The 19,799-nt window shown below is 41.3% G+C and overlaps 1 protein-coding gene across 1 annotated transcript; it reads left to right on the top strand.

Moving 5' to 3' along the window:
- Positions 1 to 1,231: 1,231 nt before the first annotated feature.
- LOC308144041 (transcription factor Sox-17-alpha-like) lies at positions 1,232 to 3,318 on the top strand. The gene is made up of 2 exons (XM_080515046.1): positions 1,232 to 1,735; positions 2,102 to 3,318. The coding sequence occupies exons 1-2, from the start codon at positions 1,438 to 1,440 to the stop codon at positions 3,013 to 3,015; spliced, it is 1,212 nt and encodes a 403-aa protein (XP_080371172.1). The 5' UTR covers positions 1,232 to 1,437; the 3' UTR covers positions 3,016 to 3,318.
- The last annotated feature ends 16,481 nt before the right edge of the window (positions 3,319 to 19,799 follow it).

The following is a 19,799-nucleotide window of genomic DNA, read 5'->3' on the forward strand; positions in this document are numbered from 1 at the left end:
CCACAAACAGGGGCTTCATTCTCTGCTACGTAAACACACCAAGTCTGGATATTTGAGCAACAGGTTACTCTAACCTTTTCACTTGGAGCATTTATCCTGATGTGCTCCAAAAAAGGAAACACACTCTCACACATTTCTGGCACTTTACATGCATTTCATGAGAGTTAATAAAGTTTATATTTGATTACTGGATGATGTCATATAGCCTTAGGAGTGTGCCTGCAGCTCAGTGAGCCAGGCCAAATATTTCACCTCAAGGAGGGACAATTGGAGGGGGAAGGAGGTAAAACTGTTTTTATTTTGAATGAGGCTTATTAACTGTTTTAATTGCATGAAATTACACAATAAAATTAGATTGAGACTTAATGAGGTAAAATTAATTTACTTGAAAGGTCCTTACAGCTCCTTTGAAGGCACTGGAGTTGACTTTATCCAAGTGTTTTAAGTTACATTTGGCAAAAAATTATTTTTGAGTTCTGCCCTTCATTGACGAGCTCTCTTGTAAAATGAGGCGAACCCACGGATGCCCCACGTGACTGAGAGCAAATTTAGTCAACCAGCTGTTTATTTGATTCGTTAACATGGCAGACAGAAGTCTCCAAGAGAACATGCTTTGGCAATTGAACGACTGCATGGCACAAAAGCGCACCATAAAGTCGTCACGTCCTCCGCCTTGTTTATTTAAGCTTTTTGTCCACCCCCCCTCAATCCCATCAGATTAAAACCCTTTGTCCAGAACTTCTCACGTCGTGATGCAATCAAAGAAACTCTGCAATCAAGAGTCAAGTTGGAGGAGTGACCACACGCGCAAACTTTGATTTTCATGATTTTGCTCCCAATACACATACTGATGATCAAGTGTATTGCAGAGGTGATGAATGAAAGTGGATCAGTCTGTGGGCCCGTGTTTGATGATTTTAAAAAAATGTTACAGATTAAAAGTTTGTAATTTATACTTTTTTCTCCCAAAACAAGATCATTTTCTCACTAGAGTTTCCTCAAAATGACGAAAAAGACACATATGATCTTTGAGTTCTGCGCTTATTAAATTACTCAGTTTCTTCCCTCAGATGCGCTCACAGCTCCAAACAAGGGTGGGAGGCGGGGTACCGTGAACTTTTTTTTTTTTTAACACCTTTGTAGTAGTGGGCACTCCCTCCACATGGTGATTGGCTGCCTGCGCGCTTATAGCGCAGCAGCGACCACAGTCTGTGCTGACTTGTCGCTATCGTTCAGTCCTGGGAGTAGCAAATGGATGCAGCTTATTATTATTCACATCAGAGCAACACGTATTTTGTTTGAAGCGATTTTGTTTTTTTGTTCTCTCATTTTTTTTATTTTATTTTTTTTATTATTCCCGTAATTTATCCTGAAGCTGAGGTCGGTGGTCGTGCGCTGCGCCCCGGTGGCTCTCCAAACCCTCCCAGCCGGACAGAGATGAGTAGTCCCGATGCGGGTTACGCCAGCGACGATCAGACCCAGGCAAGGTGTGCGATGTCAGTCATGATGCCTGGAATGGGACACTGCCAGTGGGCCGACCCCCTCAGTCCTCTCGGGGACGCCAAAGTGAAGAGCGAGCCGTGCGCGTCCGGCTCCGGCGGCCAGAGCCGCGGGAAGAGCGAGCCGCGCATCCGACGGCCGATGAACGCGTTCATGGTCTGGGCGAAGGATGAGCGCAAGAGGCTGGCGCAGCAGAACCCCGACCTGCACAACGCGGAGCTCAGCAAAATGCTGGGTGAGTACACGAGTAATACACTTTTTACTATTATTATTATTATTTTTAATATTTTAACTCTATTTAGAAACGTATTTACCAGATGTATAAACTTGTTATTACTCGCACTCGCTGCTATTTCCATATGGAGCAAGTTTTAATCACTCATTATTAACGCGTCTAAATTGTTATAACCTCCCAGGTATTGTTGTGACAGCAGGTTACATCTTTTTAAAAGTTACCCTGTCTGAGTTGAGGTGCAGATGTAACCTCCAAAACCTGTCCCTGCCCCCTAAAATGGCAACAGGCTATTTTAGTGTGCATCACAGGGCTGCGGTAGGTATCTGCTGACATATCACTGATGTGCACTCTCCTCTTGACCTGCAGGGAAATCATGGAAAGCCCTTCCTGTCACAGAAAAGCAGCCCTTTGTGGAGGAGGCCGAGCGGCTGAGGGTTCAGCACATGCAGGATCACCCAAACTACAAGTACCGGCCCCGGCGGAGGAAGCAGGTGAAGAGGATTAAGAGGCTGGACTCTGGCTTTCTGGTCCACGGCGTGACCGATCACCAGGCCCAGCCGATGGCCGGGGACGGCAGAGTGTGCGTGGACAGCCTGGGCCTCGGCTACCACGAGCACGGCTTCCAGGTTCCTGCGCAGCCGCTCAGTCACTACAGGGATGCTCAGGCCCTCGGGGGCCCTTCTTATGAAGCCTACAGTCTCCCAACGCCCGACACCTCTCCCCTGGACGCTGTCGAGTCAGACTCCATGTTCTTCCCTCCGCACTCACAGGAGGACTGCCACATGATGCCCCCATACCCCTACCACTCCCAGGCCCCTGAGTACCAACCGCAGGACGCCCTCACCAACCACCACCACCACCACCACAACAACCCCATCCTGCACCGGCACCCAGCGTCCGCTCCGGAGCAGCCCCCCCAGCCCGCCGTCCTCCCCCCCTCCTACATGGGATGTCCCAACCCCCTGGCCATGTACTACACCCAGCACTGCAGCCTCCCGAAGCGCCACCCCGGCGGAGCTGGACAGCTCTCCCCTCCTCCCGACTCCCACCCTCACTCGGCGGACGGCGTGGAGCAGATGCACCACTCGGAGCTGCTGGCAGAGGTGGACCGCAGCGAGTTCGAGCAGTATTTGAGTTCCTCTTCGGCGGCGCGCGCGGAGATGACAGGCTTGCCGTACGGGCCACACGAGGGTGGCATGCAAGGACCAGACAGCCTCATATCATCGGTGCTGTCAGACGCCAGCACAGCTGTGTATTACTGTAGCTACAACAACTCCTAACCTCCTGCCCGCCTGCAAGGACACATGGTCTGACCTCAAATCTCTGTGGCTACATTTGAACTCAATGTTTGTTTCTTTTCACTACAGACACAGGGTGCTCATGAGATTTCTTTTTTTTTTTTTTTTTAATGCAGCTTTAAAGTTTTTGTACTGTACATGTGGAGGAACAGTTAATAAAGCCATCAAATGTTTTGATATGAACACTGGTTTTAACATTTATCTTCCTCTCTTGAAGGAATATGAATTTTTTTGTGTGATACTAAATATTGTACAGTCACTATTTTACAGTTTATGTATATACTGAAGGTGTTTTGTTTTTTTTTGTTTTTATACTTTTGCACTTTTGAGAAATAAATGTTTGCAAATAGTCGTGTCTCTTGTTGCATGCTCATTATTTATATTCTTCTAAATACGCAGACAATTATAAAGCAAGGTTTTCAAATTCCATCTCTTTGGTATAGAATTTTTCCATTTTCTAAATTGGCATTCACAGGTAATATATATTCTTTTTTTTTTTAGAAACAAGTTCATATTATAAAAATTCTTTTTTTTTTTTTCTTCCATGTGGCACAACGTTCTCGCTCATTCAATGTTTGCTCTGTTTTATGCGGTCCAGGCTTGTTTTTCATACTCCCACATGGAGCTGAATGGGCCGCAGCAGTGGCTGCTCACCTGGAAGCGGGGCGGCGAAGGTCGGTGACCCGGCTTCCTGACCCGGACAGAGTGGAGGTAATCTCAGTGTCTGCGTTGTGCATGGCGCCTTGTTTTCGCAGCATGCGAGCACAGTTTATGCTCCGGACATCCTGTCTGTAAATGGCTTAGTGTCTTCTGATTAATGCGAGGCCATTTTAAATCGTTCAGTTACACCTAACGAACAATGGTGACACATCATTTTGTGTATTTGCACAAAGGAACAAGAGGAATCAATGAAAAGCCATCCTCCAGCTGTGCATAAATAACAAAGCAGTGACATCGGGTTTTATTTCCGGGTGTAAGCTGAATGACTACGATATATTTATCCACTATTGCTCATGTGTTGCTTCCACCGCAATCAAAGTTTGCAGATATAAATCTCAACTACATCAGAAGAAATATTCAGGCTAATTTTCATGTATTTATAACTCAGAAAGAGTGCGGTTTTATAAATAGAGGTTTTCCCTATTTTAAAAGGAAGAGGTTCTTCTCTGAGGGGTCAATCACCCTGACCCCACCATCCATTTTTAGCACTTCAGAGGAAACATGTTCCAGAGGTGTATATATTCACGGGCTTTGTTCATGCTGGATTGTTTTTAAATGTTCTCTAATCTAGAAGTCGACGTTGGACCTCAAGGTAAATACTGGCGGCTCTTCCCACGCTCGTGATTTATGATGTCATCTCTTGTGGATGAACGACAACAAAAATAATCCCCCGGTTTCCCCACTTCAGCATACATTTGGACTTTTGTTTGTGATCTAAATAAGTGATGTCTGCTCAGTGGGCGGCGTTGTTGCATGTTCAGACTTCACCTCTGGCTTGTTTGCCCCCGGGCCGTGCAGCAGGAGCCACAATAATTGTTGTGAATGTGTCTTAATTCAGTCTGTGGCTGAGTGGCGGGTTTATCCTCCCTGTTGTTACGGCTAATGGCTGCATAACAACAGGCTCAGGCCGCGATCCCTCAGGCATCATCGGGGTGGGGGGGGGGTCACCTGCACAGACCCCCCAAGTCACCCGTGATATGATCTCCGCGACGCTAATTGACAAGGAAGAGCCCAATGAGTGAAACGTCCAGACATGGGAAAGTGTCGAATAACAAACTGTGGTGGCGTCTGAAAGTGTTTTTGTTGGACTTGTTTACCGTCATTTGCATGTTGATTAAGTTTCAAAGAAAAAACTTTTTCCTTTTTATTATCAGACAATGTAAATAATATAGATCTGGCCATTTCTGAGAAAAATATGTAACTGATGTAATACAATATATGATATATATGATATAATAAAAACCAATTCGGAGCTTCACAAATGAATGAGAGAAACGTGAAAAAGAAATAAATGAGATGATCAAGGCACACCTGACACCATTGGATAAAATAAGCTCATAAAATGGTAAATGACATGAAAGAAAAATAACAAAAAGTCAAATTAGTATAGAGGAAAGTAAATTGAATACTCTGTAGGAAAGTAAACCTGTACAGTAGGTTTACAAAACTGTTGAAGTTGTGAGACTAAAATTATATGATCAGTGCACCACACTATAGGTGAGATTTAAGTTTATGTTTAAAAATATGTTTTATGTACATATTTTATGTGATTAAAAAAAACTTCTATACTATCTTATTGTACATTGTATGGAAATTATGATGTGCATTCAGAACTCTAAACTGCAAATGCCAGTCCATTTTATTTTAAAAATTACGTTAAACATGCATATATTATTTCAAATGCGTCCGTTATCATAAGATAACATATTCTTAGGAGTAAACAATTCAAGTTTTTGCGGAAAACTAATTTGGAAACAGTTAATTTTACACACTATAACTTGGATTCTTGCACATACGTTCAAGAAACAAGTATTTTCCTGATGTATTTGTACGTTTTTCCTGATAGTTACAGCTGAGATGTTTTTCAGAAGCTGCAGCATCAGAATGCTTCCAGGTGAGAGTAAGAAATGTGGTCAGAGCAAAGGGAGCTCAGCTCAAAGCTCAGGAAGTCAGAGATTTCATGGTGTTCCAGCAGTGTACATCTTATGTGTGTTTGCACACACATTCACTGTGTGTGTGTGTGTGTGTGTGTGTGTGTGTGTGTGTGTGTGTGTGTGTGTGTGTGTGTGTGTGTGTGTCCTGGGGCTCTGCTGCCAGCAGTCTGCGGAGAGCCACTCAGAGATTACAGCAGCGCAGCAACTACATTAACACAGCAGCACTTAATCACGGCACTGCCATAATCTCATCTCAGGTAGCTGCCTTACACACACACACACACACACACACACACACACACACACACACACACACACACACACACACACACACACACACACAGCTGCCTCATTTACCCACAAAGTACAGCGGCAATTTAATACAACAAACCCATAAGATCAGCTGTCGGCCGTAAACACAAGTAAAGTTCAGCCGGAGAGTTGAGAGTCAATATATTGTCACACGACGACGCTGCATAAACGTAACTGAATAAGCAGTGAGATAAAAGAAAACACAACAAACACTACAGCAGCCCACAAACTCAATCCAGGTCCAAGTGATTATCCATAATTAATATGTCTCTCCTGACCTTAAAGCCACTCGGGGGAGCAAATGAAAAGGCAAGACAAATTGGTTTGTCATTATTGATGCAACTGGAATTTGGATTGTGCAAAATTGGCCGTCAGTCAACAAACCAGTTGAGCAATTTCTTAACCCTTTGAAACTGAGCTTTATGTTTCAGGCCTCTCCTTGAAGATCATATTCCTGCAGTGAAAAGGCTGGGTTTTTTTCCTGTAAATATAGAGAAATATAGTGCTTCTTTAAAAATGTGGCAATAGGGTTGATGGACTGATTATTTTATTTACTTCTGATGAGTGATGAAGTTGTATTTCGACAATGCTAAAATTGCTGACTGTTGAGAGTTTCCTATTCAATTTCAGGAGTTATTAAATTTTTACATGAGTGGTGCATGAAACTTGTGGTTTTTCTTCTGCTGTTTTTAGTGATGAAGCGGAAAAATAAAGAATTACCAAGAGTTTTGTCCAACAGTGAATCACTTCATCCCTCTGTCCATCCTTCCGTGTTTCCTTGACGTAAATCGGAGTACCACAAGAAAATGCAAAGTTTACACTGAAAGGTCAAAGAACAGCATCACTAGTTGAGATCTTTTGCAATACAAAGTTTGGATTCTACGGCTGTGGGAAATATATTTCACAGCATGCTGAGTCAGCTCAGGCAACATCCAAAATCCATTTATCACCAACACGATGGGTCGCAGCACTATAACACTGTAGTATCACGGTGCAACTCACAAAGAGTTTGAGATTTTAAGAGTTTGCTTATAGTGGAACTCATACTTAGCTACAAATCAGATGATACAACTGACTTCGCTCTTTTTCAATTCAACGATTCCAACTGAACTGAACAATTTGAGATTATTAATCTGCATGGAATTCCTACTTATCATCTATGGGCGATTTTAAAATCTTTTTCTAATAAATATTCTTTGACTGCAGATCATTTCTAAGGGTGGAAATTAAACAGAATACTTTTTACTTGCGTATCTTTACCAGTAGCGCTTCAACTTGCAATGGAGTACAGTTTGAGTAATCTAATAATAGAAGCTTCAGAAGCCTCTCCATCTCTGACATAACTTTGCAGAGATTTCCCATCAGCTGCGAAACAGATAATTTATGGCTGATAAATCTTCTATGATGAATAGATGAGTGTAACAGGTAACAGATTATGATGCGTTGATGGAATAGAAAACGGATACACTCAATGAATTCTCCAGTCATTTCCATGTCAGTCAGGCTTTTATGTAGGAAATATAGATTCATAAAGGGACTTTTCGACTATTTCTGAAGTTGTTTTATCTGACGATCAACTGATCAATTGTTTAAAAAAAAAAAGATGTAATAGTAAATCTGTCCAACAAATAGAGCAACAGATAGAGACCGTGAGGGCCCTAACTGATTAAGTCATTGATAGTAGATTGCAAATACAGCATGTGAGACAGCTGCAGGAGAGGGTGTGTCCCCGGCCTGGAGCAGAGCTGGTTGCTCGTAATCCCAGGCATATGCTGTCCCTCTCTGGCCTGATCGCTTTTATGGTCTCTGCCTGTCACACCACCGTCCAGTTGTGCTCCCACTATATATAGTTTCACAGATACAGTCAATCTCCACTCAATGCTGTGACTCAATAGTTTATTTTTCTTCCAATTCCTGCTCTGATTTTGTTTCTCTCTCTCTCTCTCTCTCTCTCTCTCTCTCATTCACACATACAAAGCTAAAAATAATCTTTGTCTTGTAAATTAGATACATTGAACAGGTATCCACACGTTTTTCTTTTTTTTTTTCTTCTTATGGCGCAATGTCGGCTGCTGTGTCAAAATTCACACAGATTTTTCACAAATGAGTTTTGAAGTATTTTTAAGGTGCAGCATTATTAGAAGGTGTAACAATTTGGTGCAACACTTTTTTTTTCTGTCGTTGCGGAAAACGTCACTGTTTTATGGATGTGCTGTGGCGGCGGCGCGCAGGTCGCCCTTCACTTGCATTTACATTGTGGAAACTTTACTTTTGCACATTTTTATGTAGTTGCTTCCATAAATGGAACTCAAGTTTTCATAATCGAACATCCAAAACAATTACAAATATTTAACACAGACCGACCACTGAACATAACACCTAAAATATGACAAAATCACACATTTTGTGAAATTCTGACTCACATGTAAAAGTGATTTCTAAAGAAATTGTACGGACGCAACTGAAGTTTGTTTGACAGCGCGGCTATACAATGCTCATTGAACTACAGGATGTACAACATTGTTAGACATCCAGATTGTTCTGCTTTAAGTGATGTTGCAGTTGCAATAAGGTGGGGGTGAGGGGGTGGACGAGGGCGATACACACCCCCGTCAAATACAACAGTGACAAATGAGCAACGCAGAAAAAGAACGAAAGAAGCGAGCAGATAGGATCTGAAGTGTTGCAGCACAAACGATTACAGTTAAGACAAACACAAGCCTGGATGGATAGGAGTGATTATAAAACGCTGGGCCGGTGCCAGGGAACATTTTTCAAGCAGGCTGGCACATTTGTTTCACAGTCAGGAATTGACTCAGGGAGCTGAATCAACTCCAGGCCTCTCCTGATCAGCTCGGCACTCTCCGTTCTTTTGTTTGAATCCCCTTGTGGCATTCAGGACAATTTTTAGCTCGCGTCCAGGCGGGCAGTGAGTATAAGATGACTGCATCAGCAGTCAGTTTCCTCTCCACCGTGTTTTTCTTTGGGAGGCTAAAAGGTGTTGGCAGAGTTTGGCCTCACTTCTTAGGTCTCGTGTCCTCTCAGGGTCGCTCTCGGCTGTGGACCTCCCTTCTTAGGAAACGGGCGAGGAAAGTGAGCAACGGCTAATGTGTTCTGAAGAACAGGGCCGTGACTCAACACAGTTAGTGACTAACTTCAATTAGAAATCTATCAAAAAACCTCTGACAAAAGAATGACAGCAGGATACAATTCAAATACAATAGAACACATCCAATGACTCCACAGACTGAAGGCAAACTATTCAAATTGAGTGAGATCAAATAGATTTTAAAAGTACTGAAATGCTTAAACTGATTAATGCTTTATTATTGTGGCGATATAATGTAAAAATAAAAACAAAAAAAACCATGATAAAGCAGTAGGAATTTGTATGAATTTGTAACTGCGACACTATTAAAAAAAAAAAAAAAAAAAAAATAGTATAGTGAAATTGCAGCTAAAGAGAAAAAAAATTTAAAATAGAAAAGTGAAGGGATTTCATGGATATCACGTTTGCTAAAATGAACTGATTTTGTTTCCCTTAAATTTAATAAATATCTATGGTTATCATTTGATAACAGTTACAGCCCAATTGACCAATGAACTGTGCAATGGATTAGGAAAATAAAAAATTGTGACAAGTAACCAATAAAACAGCTTCAGTAATGGACTTTAAGAATTGAATGTATCAAATAAAAGGGTAGATAGATTGTGAATGAAAAAAAATGAATGAAACCAAAGCTATGGTTAAAAACAATATTAAGCTTTTTTTTTTTTTTTCAATTGACTTTAACCAAACCATGGAAAAGGAGGAATATCCCAGGCTTTGCAGAGGCATACAAAAAGATAAATGTGGACTATTGTCTGTTGATGTTTTCCTTCTTTCTTTCAGTCCATCTTTGAGTCTTCTGTGGAGCACCTGTCCCCACTTCCTCCCTTGGATGACTCCTGTTTGCTTCATCCATGAAAGATTGTCTGGGAACATCCTCTGTCCGGGAGGAAACCATGCTCTGTGAAAATCACACCACTCGTCCCATTTTGGGAATCACCGGTAGGACTTCCTAAAAAATAAAAATACATAAAAAATAAGGTCTAAATAAAGCAGGGTGAGGGCCCGAGTGTCGTGACCTGGGTCAACTGCTTCTGTCTTCTCATTGTATGTGTGTGTGTGTGTCAGGGTGGACGAGTGTGTGTGAGCAGCTGACATGTTGTCCTTGTATGTATTTTTGTATATTTGGTCTGCAGTTTCAGCATTATTCAGCACATCTGGTTGTAGATAAATCACTGTGTGCAACACTGAGCTGAGGCCGTTCGTACATAAAAGTTTCAGCAGGACCATATTTTTAGATAAATGATAAAACAAAGTAAACACGGAGCACGACAATGTCTAGACGGTGATATTTTTCAGTGACACTATCAGTCAGAACGCTGTCTCTGACACAGGAAGAGTATTTGTGTTCATGTTGTTGGATTATGAACTTCAAACAAATATCAAACACGTTTCCACAGAAAAAAGCAAACAGTCCACTTCCAGCTTCCCCGGGAGCTCGACTGTGGGTTCCTCCGTCTGCTGGGGGCAGAAACAGCCTGTAACACACACACAAACACACACACACACGCAGAAAATACCTGAAATGATGTCAAGTGAAACAATGGTGAAACTGTAATCATGTGTATCACTGCTGTGAGTGAGTTGTAATGTCAGTTGTGGCCAGCAGGGGTCACCTGTGCACAGGACTACATGAAGCTCACTGTCACGTTGAAGGTTTAAAACTATGAGGGCAACTTAAATAGTCTCACATGTAAAATGAAGCTTTTGTTAAATGTATAATTTTATATCAATACATTATAATGGTTTTATCACTGTTGTGAAATAATGAGAATTCATGTTGGCATAATTTATTCAATCATAAGAGCATGATGATGATGATGATGATGATGATGATGATGATGATGATGATGATGATGATGATGATGATGATGATTATTATTATTATTATTATTATTAAGATCTCCATCAGTGGCTCGTGTTAAACAGTTATCTTTCATCTTAATTGGTCCAGAGCAGCACAAAAGGTAGTGTAGTAACTTGTTGATAGTCACCACCACAAATCTTTTATACTTTCAGTATGAAGGATGAGTACACTCTAAAGAGTGCACTCTTTTTTGTCTCTTTTTCAAAAGCAAGTAAGCCAACCTATGTAGATAAATAGGGGATTATGGTTGCTTTGCAGCAAAAGTATTACAGGGGACTTTATTCATCAATTCAAAGACATAGAAAAGCTTATATTTACAATATAGTTTTCTGATTCTAATGGCTCCATATATATATATATATCAGGGAATAATACTTATATGTTATCCTGCAGTCTCTTTAATACCTTTTAAATAAATATTTTGGAAACACTTTACAACAGAGGTCAGGAACCTTTTTGGAACTGAAAGCATTAAGCAACATCAAGAGCAACTTATTAGAAACCTTCAAACAATTTCAGGATCAAATCATGTTTGGGCTGATCTCTATTTTTAGAACAGGACTACTCACAAGGCCCCGGCGGGCTACCAGATGCCCGCAGGCACCACGTTGGCTACCCCTGATTTAGACCTTCTTTTTTTTTTTTTACACTATAGATACCAACATGAGATTGGTACTCATGAAAATCCGCAGATGAGTCCTAAGACAAAAGTTCAAAACCTTTAAATGTTCAGAAATCGGTGACTGTTGTGACAACACTACTGTTGTGATCACATTTAATCATTCTTGTATGGTTTTGATATAAGTTACTGTTCTTGCTCTGCTTTGTTTTGTTTTTATATTTAATCCTTTTTTGTCCAATAATGATGATTCAAATCTTTCGACAAAGATACGTCACACCAGCACAAGCTTCATACACTTGGGCATTATAGGCGACACTCTTTTGAGCCAAACAGATGAATTTCATGCCGACACATTTTCATTTGTATCGTAATTAGAAACGGAGGTGGTTGTTCTGGGAGCAAATATAAGAGGCTGAAGCAAGGTGAGGGCACGTGAGCCTGCTGGGAGTGTCGTACGGATCCAGGTGAGGTGACGAGGCCCAGTAATCCCTGACAAAGACCTGCTGTGGTCACGCACAGCCTGGTATTTTAAGCTCCAACGCTGCTGTCACTTTCACCACCTCATGCCTCGCTGAAGTGGAGCGATATGGGAATATTTAAGTCCTTACAAACAGCAGACTCCAAACCCTACAGTTAATATTAAACCGAATGCACAAACTAAATGTGAAATATGAACATTTGAAGTGATGGTTCATTTAGTGTGAGCAAGCGTAAATATCGTGAACTGCCATAAACCCAGTCACTCAGTTTTTACCGACATCTCCTCAACATTTATCTACTGTAGATTTTTATCTGTTATAACAACATGGACAGAAGTTTGCAGAACTCGAGAAAACTTGAGGCAACTCATTGCACCAACTTCTATGAGATGCAGGCAGTCGTGTTGGTTGATGCAATCGATGTGGACGAATTTGGGTCATAATGTCCTAATCCAAACATTTGTTTGTTTACTAGTTTATAAACCAAACATTAGCAATTTGGTTTACTTTAGCAACTCCCCCCCAAGCATTTTCAACGAAAATGAAATGAATGAAAACTATAGTTCAAGTTAACCAAAAATCAAAAGGGAAGAAAATGACAAAAGGTAAGTCAATTTTTTTTATTTAGATTAATTTGAGCCTGCAGTACTTCATTGATTAGCTTGATTTGAGCGTTGCGGTTTACAGTGTTTATTCCCCTGCTACTTCTGATCTCTCAGATGACATACTGTGCTCGTGATGCAATGTTTTGCGCAGCTCAAAGTTGGAGTCATTTGGGATCTGTCGCCGCATAAATGGCATCACATTCTTTTTTTAGTGCTGCAAACAGTCCGAGCCATCTGGACGTGCTACTCCGAGCAGGAATCTGCCAGCAGTTGATGGAAACGTGGCGCTAAGTCATCTGAATATTGCATAATTTTTTTTATAAAGCTGACATCACATCCTGGTTTTGTCCTGTTTCCTTGATTGTGAAAATTAGATGGAGCCCTCGGTCATAAAAATATGGACAAGCAAACGATTGTTGTGCGGTGTATTGTTCAGATTTTAATCTGCGCTGATAATCATGGAGAGTTTCCCTTTGCAGCTGCTATCTGTCCCTGTGCTGTGTGAAATTCTGCTCTCACGGAACACACACTATGGCAAATGGCTAAAAACTCCATTTTAGCTGAAATGTTTGAGACGCAGACGACCACATGCTTGAGTTGAGAGGAAAAACATAAGAAATTAAGCTTTATTTAATTTCACAGCAAATGAGCCCTTTGATCAAGCTCCACTACTGCTCTCCCATCAAAACTATTGTTCTTCAAATGTACACAAAGAAAACACAAACATCTCTCTTCTTTCTGTGTAAAGCGTAACAATCAAAGGGTTAGGGTTAGCTGCAATGCTACACAGATTACATTGATTTATTTACATGTAAAATGGCTCTAAAATTAACAAAACACACAATATTTGAAATTACAAATATCAATAAACACCCTATTGGTATTAACCTCATCAATATTCAATTTAATTGGATCAAACTGCAGTATTTCAACACTTTCAAATAAACTCTCAGTTAAAAGAACAAACCTATTTGCAAGAAACATGCAGATAAAACAGTTTGAATATTAATCCCAACTGTGGGCATACTCAGCAGTGACATAATTTTAAATAGAAATGAAGTATATTACATTGTGTGATTTCTGAGTTGTCAAAAACTACAACATAAATATCTGCAATTGGTTCCATACAGGCCTGTGAACAATGTCACTGTAAGGCCATCATTTCAACGCACCATATGATAACTGTTTTGGAAATAAAGAAAAGTAAAATTTGTCCTCAACATGATGTAAAAATCATTACAAGATAAAAATAAAGAAGCTTTAGAGCGACGGATATTCATTCAGAATTCGTCAGTGTGTTTGCATGCGGAGCTTAAGCTCGACTAAACTGTTTAATGGGACTATTGTGTTTGTCCTGGTGCACGTGTTTGGGAATGTGACTGATATATGTTTGAAATTAAATGCTCTTTGTCAGCTTGTCAGGACTGAGACACTCCAAGTCGACGGACGACAACAAAGACCAGAGTAATTTTCAATTCTCTGAGACGTGTGAGACCTTTCCCAGTCTGATTACCCTGTACACATGCAGGACTAGAGTCACTTTCAGTCGTACTATTTGGTGTTAGCCCTTTGCTTACGGTCATATGTATACATGTACTGAAATTGTTTAAGTCGGACTAATCATTCTACAAAAAAAAATAGGCGTCATGTAAATATAATGACAGTCAAAGGATTGTTGTACAACAGAAAAGAGGAAGAGCAGGTGAACAAACTGAGCTGTTTTCGTTCATATAAAATAAATCGTCACCATCATTGATTGATATTCCTGATCTTACAGGCATCACCACTGAAATTGATGAAGGAGGTTTTTGAACCGTGAGCCGCCAGAAGATCTGATCTCCAGTCCGACAGCGGATGACTCACATCCTCCACGTCCCAGAGAAAGTTTAGACCAACGCAGTGAGTCTGAGCATGTTTCCGTACAAGTCCGAATTTAAAAAAGGGAGAGAGAAAGAGGAGGAGGAGGAGGGGGCAGAAAAATTGTCTACGTGCACATTCCTGTGTGCATGCCTACTGCCGTGAGTGTGTATGTGTCCACTGTCGGCCCACGGAGCAGTGCGTGTGCCGCTGGCAGCGTCTGGAAAGTCCATTTGAGCGGCGGTCAGGATGCCAGTGTCTCAGAGAGGGAGGCCGCCTGTCTCGCCCTCTCCGCCGCGGTCAGCCCTGTCGCTCAGTGGCTGACCCTTAATCAGAGGAAGGTTGTCTGATGCGAGCACAGACGGATAAATCACTCCTCACCCCGGCCCGCTATCTGGGATGAGGGTAGCCAGGTTGTCCCGTCAGCACACTGGCCCACGGCCCGGGCCCTCCAAAGCTAACAGCCATGTGGTTTTTGAGCCCTTTGGTGAAGGAGGTCCCAGCCCGCCGTTGCCCCCCCCCCCCCCGGAGAATAATAGTCTGCATTCTATGCATATCGGTATTTATATTTCTGTGGAGGGGCTTGCTCCGTGATATGCTGCATCTTCCTAATCTGCACACACTGAAGAGACACACACACACATCCTGATCCCCCACTGTGCGCTTGTGTTTGTAAGTTTTTTTATCAGAGGATTAAATAAGAAATACAATAAATAAAATATTTCTATGAGTGATTTTTCCGTCTACAATTTCTTTTCTCTTTCAGATTTCACAAAAATAAACATTGTGAACTTCATTCTGTACATCACATCTTTTCTTCTGAGCTCCTTCAACAATTCCATTTGGCATTTTTGTAAAGACGTGTTTGTTTGTAAGACGCCACAAAAAAAAAGAAAAAAAAAGATTTGCATTGTTAAAGCCAATAAACTACACGCTGGGTTCAAACCTGGTTTGTAGCAGATGTTGCAAATTAACACAATATGTCTTATCTAAACTGACCAGTACACATCAACAAAACAGTTTCCGTTTAAACCATTTTACCATCAATTAATCGTAACTATTGTCTTATTGTTTACATCAAGGTTCAATCTTTTTGAACCAATCTACCACAACAAAGTTTCAAACCCACCAATGACAGAAACGACGCATCAATGTCGGTGGAACAGCAAACCGACAGACAGGTTATTCAGTTTTACCAGTGTCCTCTCTTTAAGTCATCCACGTCATCAGGAGTACCGGTACTTTAATATGTGAGTACTCTGCAGGCAGGTGGAGTAAAATCACAAAAAGGCCGAAAGTTCACAGATCAAGTCAGCGATCGTCACTTAAAATAACCCTCTGACATGTCGTTGATGCACACACATCCACATATGCAAAAATAATACTGGCTAATGTTAGTTATTCTGATAAACTGGTGAAGCCAGACCGGTTTATTCATGTCACTGGCTAACCGTAGAAACGGAAATGGAAATTCGAGACATAGAACAAGGGAAGTTACAAACACTTGCATTGAATGTTGATATAAAATGATTAACTGATCAATGTAAAATTCCGCGGTGGTCACCAGGTCTGCGTTACAGTGCAGACCAAAACAAAATGCATGTACTTTATGTCAGGATGTTTATTTTCAAATAATTTTCAAGCAGTTGCTTTTCAAATACAAACATTATCGGTCTCACATTGAGTACAGCTCCTTTTGCTGATAGCAACAGTAATGTTTCTATCAAGAAAGCAAATAGATGTGCAGACGTCATCCTAAAAATGAGATTTTTTTTGTGTCTTGCTGTTCTAACCAGGAAAAATCTATTCCTTTATGCCTCTGTTAAAATATAATATTAAGCACCTGCAAACAATACAAAATATTTACTTTGTATATAGCAAGATCAATGATACAAATAATAATAGCAATACAATTGTACGATAATTTGTATACTTAATTAAACTTTTATATTTACTGTCCAGGGGTCACCACAGGAAGCGAAACTCGCTTTGCAGGCTTTGACGTGCTAATTTCCCTCGGTAGAAAAGCTCACGGGTATTTACTGTGAAAAACCACTTCAAGGTTTTTATTTATTTGACAGTCAAAGCAAACAGTCGTCAATAGAAACATGCATCGAAATAAAGCGCAAACAACCACTCCGTGCCCCTGATTGTGACGGGCGGGAATTGTGGTCAGTTTGAGTGCAGCCTTAATTGAATAATGGCGATATCAGTAGATGAGTGGGAGTGCAGAGTGATTTACTGCACAGTGGAGCACGCTTATCTCTCCCTCTGTCCCATGCAGGAAACACTGGGATGTCACCAGGCAGATTAAAAGCTTGGCACAGCTGATATGGAGCGCTCAAAATGGACAGGGTGGGGACTTCTGACTGCTGTGCAATGGGTTTTGGAAGGGAGGGGGACGGGCGGCAGAGTGACCTTACGAGTCCTGCTTTGGCAGGGATTCATTCAAAATGTGGGAATTCCACTGGAAGTGAAGAGGAGGAAAAAGATGTCACATCATGCAGCTTGAATGAACTCTTTCGCTGGAGGCATATTTTTGTCTCAACCTCTGCCAAGCCACATTTTTCAATCTGAATGCCCCCCCCCCAAAGGAAAACTGGAATTTGCCAACCTTATTTGTCATATTCAGTGTTTGAGTGTGAGGTGTGAAGAAGAGTTCATGAGAGGTTGCATTTGGAGGATCAGCTGCTCTGACCTTTATTAAAGTTTGAAAGTGTTTTCGCAGTGCAGCTGGATCGCTTTTAATTGAATTCCTGACAGCTGCAATGCAAAGAATTTTGACCCATTATTAGTAGGTGGTGGTATTCGTATCAACATTTTAAATTGGCCATGGATAAACTGAACAGGGAAACACCAACATTCGGCTCATTATTCAACTTGAACCCACATTGAAGCTTGCAGCTGATGCGAAACATCAGCGACCATTAAAATAAACTAATACAAGTACTTAACTATGATTTATACAACTACTGGTTACGACAAAATTGTTTAGTCGATATAGATACGCTGGAAATGACAATATGTGTAGGATGTAACTCTACGGTTAGGGTTTAAGTTTAACCCTATCCATGCTGGCCACATCTGCCTTGAAGAACTTGACAATTGAAATTATTAGGTCCCTACAATAGAACATCAGTTGCACTCGGTAGTACGATTTTTCTGTATTTTAATACAAAAATTATTATTATTATTATTATTATTATTATTATTATTATTATTATTATTACTATTATACCGAAGACTTTTTAAGCAGGAGCTGACTTGAATTGAGTCGATATGCAGACTGCAGCGAGGTGTTTGATGGTAACACGGGGAGAGAGATCTGGAGGAGCAGCTGCATGGAGAACGCTGGGACGAATATAGAAAGGGGACAAGGGCCAAAACATATCACACATTTTTTCCCATTAACAGCATAGGTTTGAATCTAACTTGGCGCCAATTAGTTGCAGTATAGGCACAGGGGTTTTAAAAATAGCATGCGGCAGGGGTGGCAATACACCCGGAACGCGTAGACAAATATCTTCGCCATAGCGGCATGTGATTTCACATGTAATCATGTGAAGGAAAAATAACAGCATTTGCATCAGCAGCTGGTTTGTGATAATTCGGTGCCGCGAAAGGTTACGCGACAAATGGAGCTTTAGACATTTGTTGCTTCTACCTGTCACGCCGTGAGCGCAGAGCTTCGGCTCGGGCCTATTTTCAGTTCGATTCGGGCGTGTTTGGCAGGATCGGTGCTGCTCTATCAGCGTGACAAGCCAAGTCTTTTTTAGTGGGGGGGGGGGGGGGGGGTCTCTCCGTTCTTCAACATTTGCTTCTCTTATCTTTGCAGTTGAGGTTTGGAATGAGGGGCATGCAGGCTTCGGGCCTACCTGTTTACGCAGAGGGCTTCCTCCATTGTTCCCTGCACCCCCCTCCCAGCTTCCTTTCAAGGATTTTTCACATTTTTGTGCTGGTTGTTGTTTTGGGAACAGGTCGTGTGGGCCTGGGATCATGGGAGCCTCCCGCTGCATTCCTCATTCTCCGTCTGGTTGGGCTCACCAGGAATTCTTTCCTACAGCACATATCGTGTGTTTCGTACACACCTGAAATATATTTGCGGCAGTAAACTAAACAGTATGACAGGAGTGTCGTCGCTTCATCCCTTTATACGGAGCTGAAACCTGATCACTTTTGTATATTCCTGTGATTCCTTCACTTCAGCCCCAGGGTTACTGTGGAATGAAGTCATCCCTCGAACAATAATCCCTTTCACTACGGAAATAGATTTACTTCAGTCCAGTTCTGGTGCCTGTTATGTAACTCATGATAGTTCATGGTTAAGGATATATGTGTGCGGCTAATGCCCCAGTAATAGGGTTGAAACTAATCTACTGAAGTCCACTACCCTTCTAAACTTCAGTGTACCTCTTCAGTGTTCCACCAGATGTATATTTTTACCGGGACATAAAAAGGTTCTGTTTGCTATTATAAGAACGCTATTTTTAACTCCACTATAAAACTACATATGCAGGTCGATTGCACAGAGTTCAAGCAAATGTACAAGGACAAAACTAATCTCTGATAAAAATAAAATAGTAATCTGCTTCCTGTTAATTTGGAGGTAAAGAGGTGAATGAAAACAAGAGCTCCTCTCCCAGGGTCCTGATAATGAACAGCCCCTTAATCCTCATTACCTTAAGAGGCCCACGAGATTACAATCCTGCACGAACACTACAAGTGAATGCCAGTTCACCATCTGCTACAATCGGTGGAAAACACTCTTCTGACAGTTTAGTTTGTGCTTCATGAGAAAAAGAGCGTATGAAAAAAAAAAGAGTTTTGACAATAGTTTTAATTTGAGTAAGATTTTTGAAGAATTGTTCAGTCCCGTTGCTGTTTTCCCAGTTTAAAATATCTAATACATACCGGTATTTGTAGCCTATTTCAACATAGGAATATTTGTGAAATAGTTTAAAATCTTCAATCGGTTGTGAGATCCCTGCATGCGACTGTGTGACACACCTTATGGAAGAGGATTTCCAAGCGTTGCACTTGCAGTGGAGATTAACTCTGAGCAAAGATTAAGCAAATTAAGCACGATGGAGTCTCCTGAAATATACTGTTGCTGTGCAGTTCGCTCAACAGCAGTCATGGTGTCGAGCACTGGATAACATTTCATGGATTTCTTTTCAGAACGTTTGGGAGTTTCCTGATGCCAAAAAAAGGTGAGTTGTCTTTGAATTTGTTGTCCAACATGTTGTCACTGACGGCGTAGC

This window comes from Blennius ocellaris, assembly GCF_963422515.1.
Source record: "Blennius ocellaris genome assembly, chromosome: 19".
Lineage (NCBI taxonomy): Eukaryota > Metazoa > Chordata > Actinopteri > Blenniiformes > Blenniidae > Blennius > Blennius ocellaris.

Excerpts from the sequence above, each read along its gene's own strand:
- LOC308144041 (XM_080515046.1), top strand. The coding sequence starts at position 1,438 with ATGAGTAGTCCCGATGCGGGTTACGCCAGCGACGATCAGACCCAGGCA. Across the intron at positions 1,736-2,101 it reads GGAGCTCAGCAAAATGCTGG|GGAAATCATGGAAAGCCCTT; the intron begins GTGAGTACACGA and ends CTTGACCTGCAG.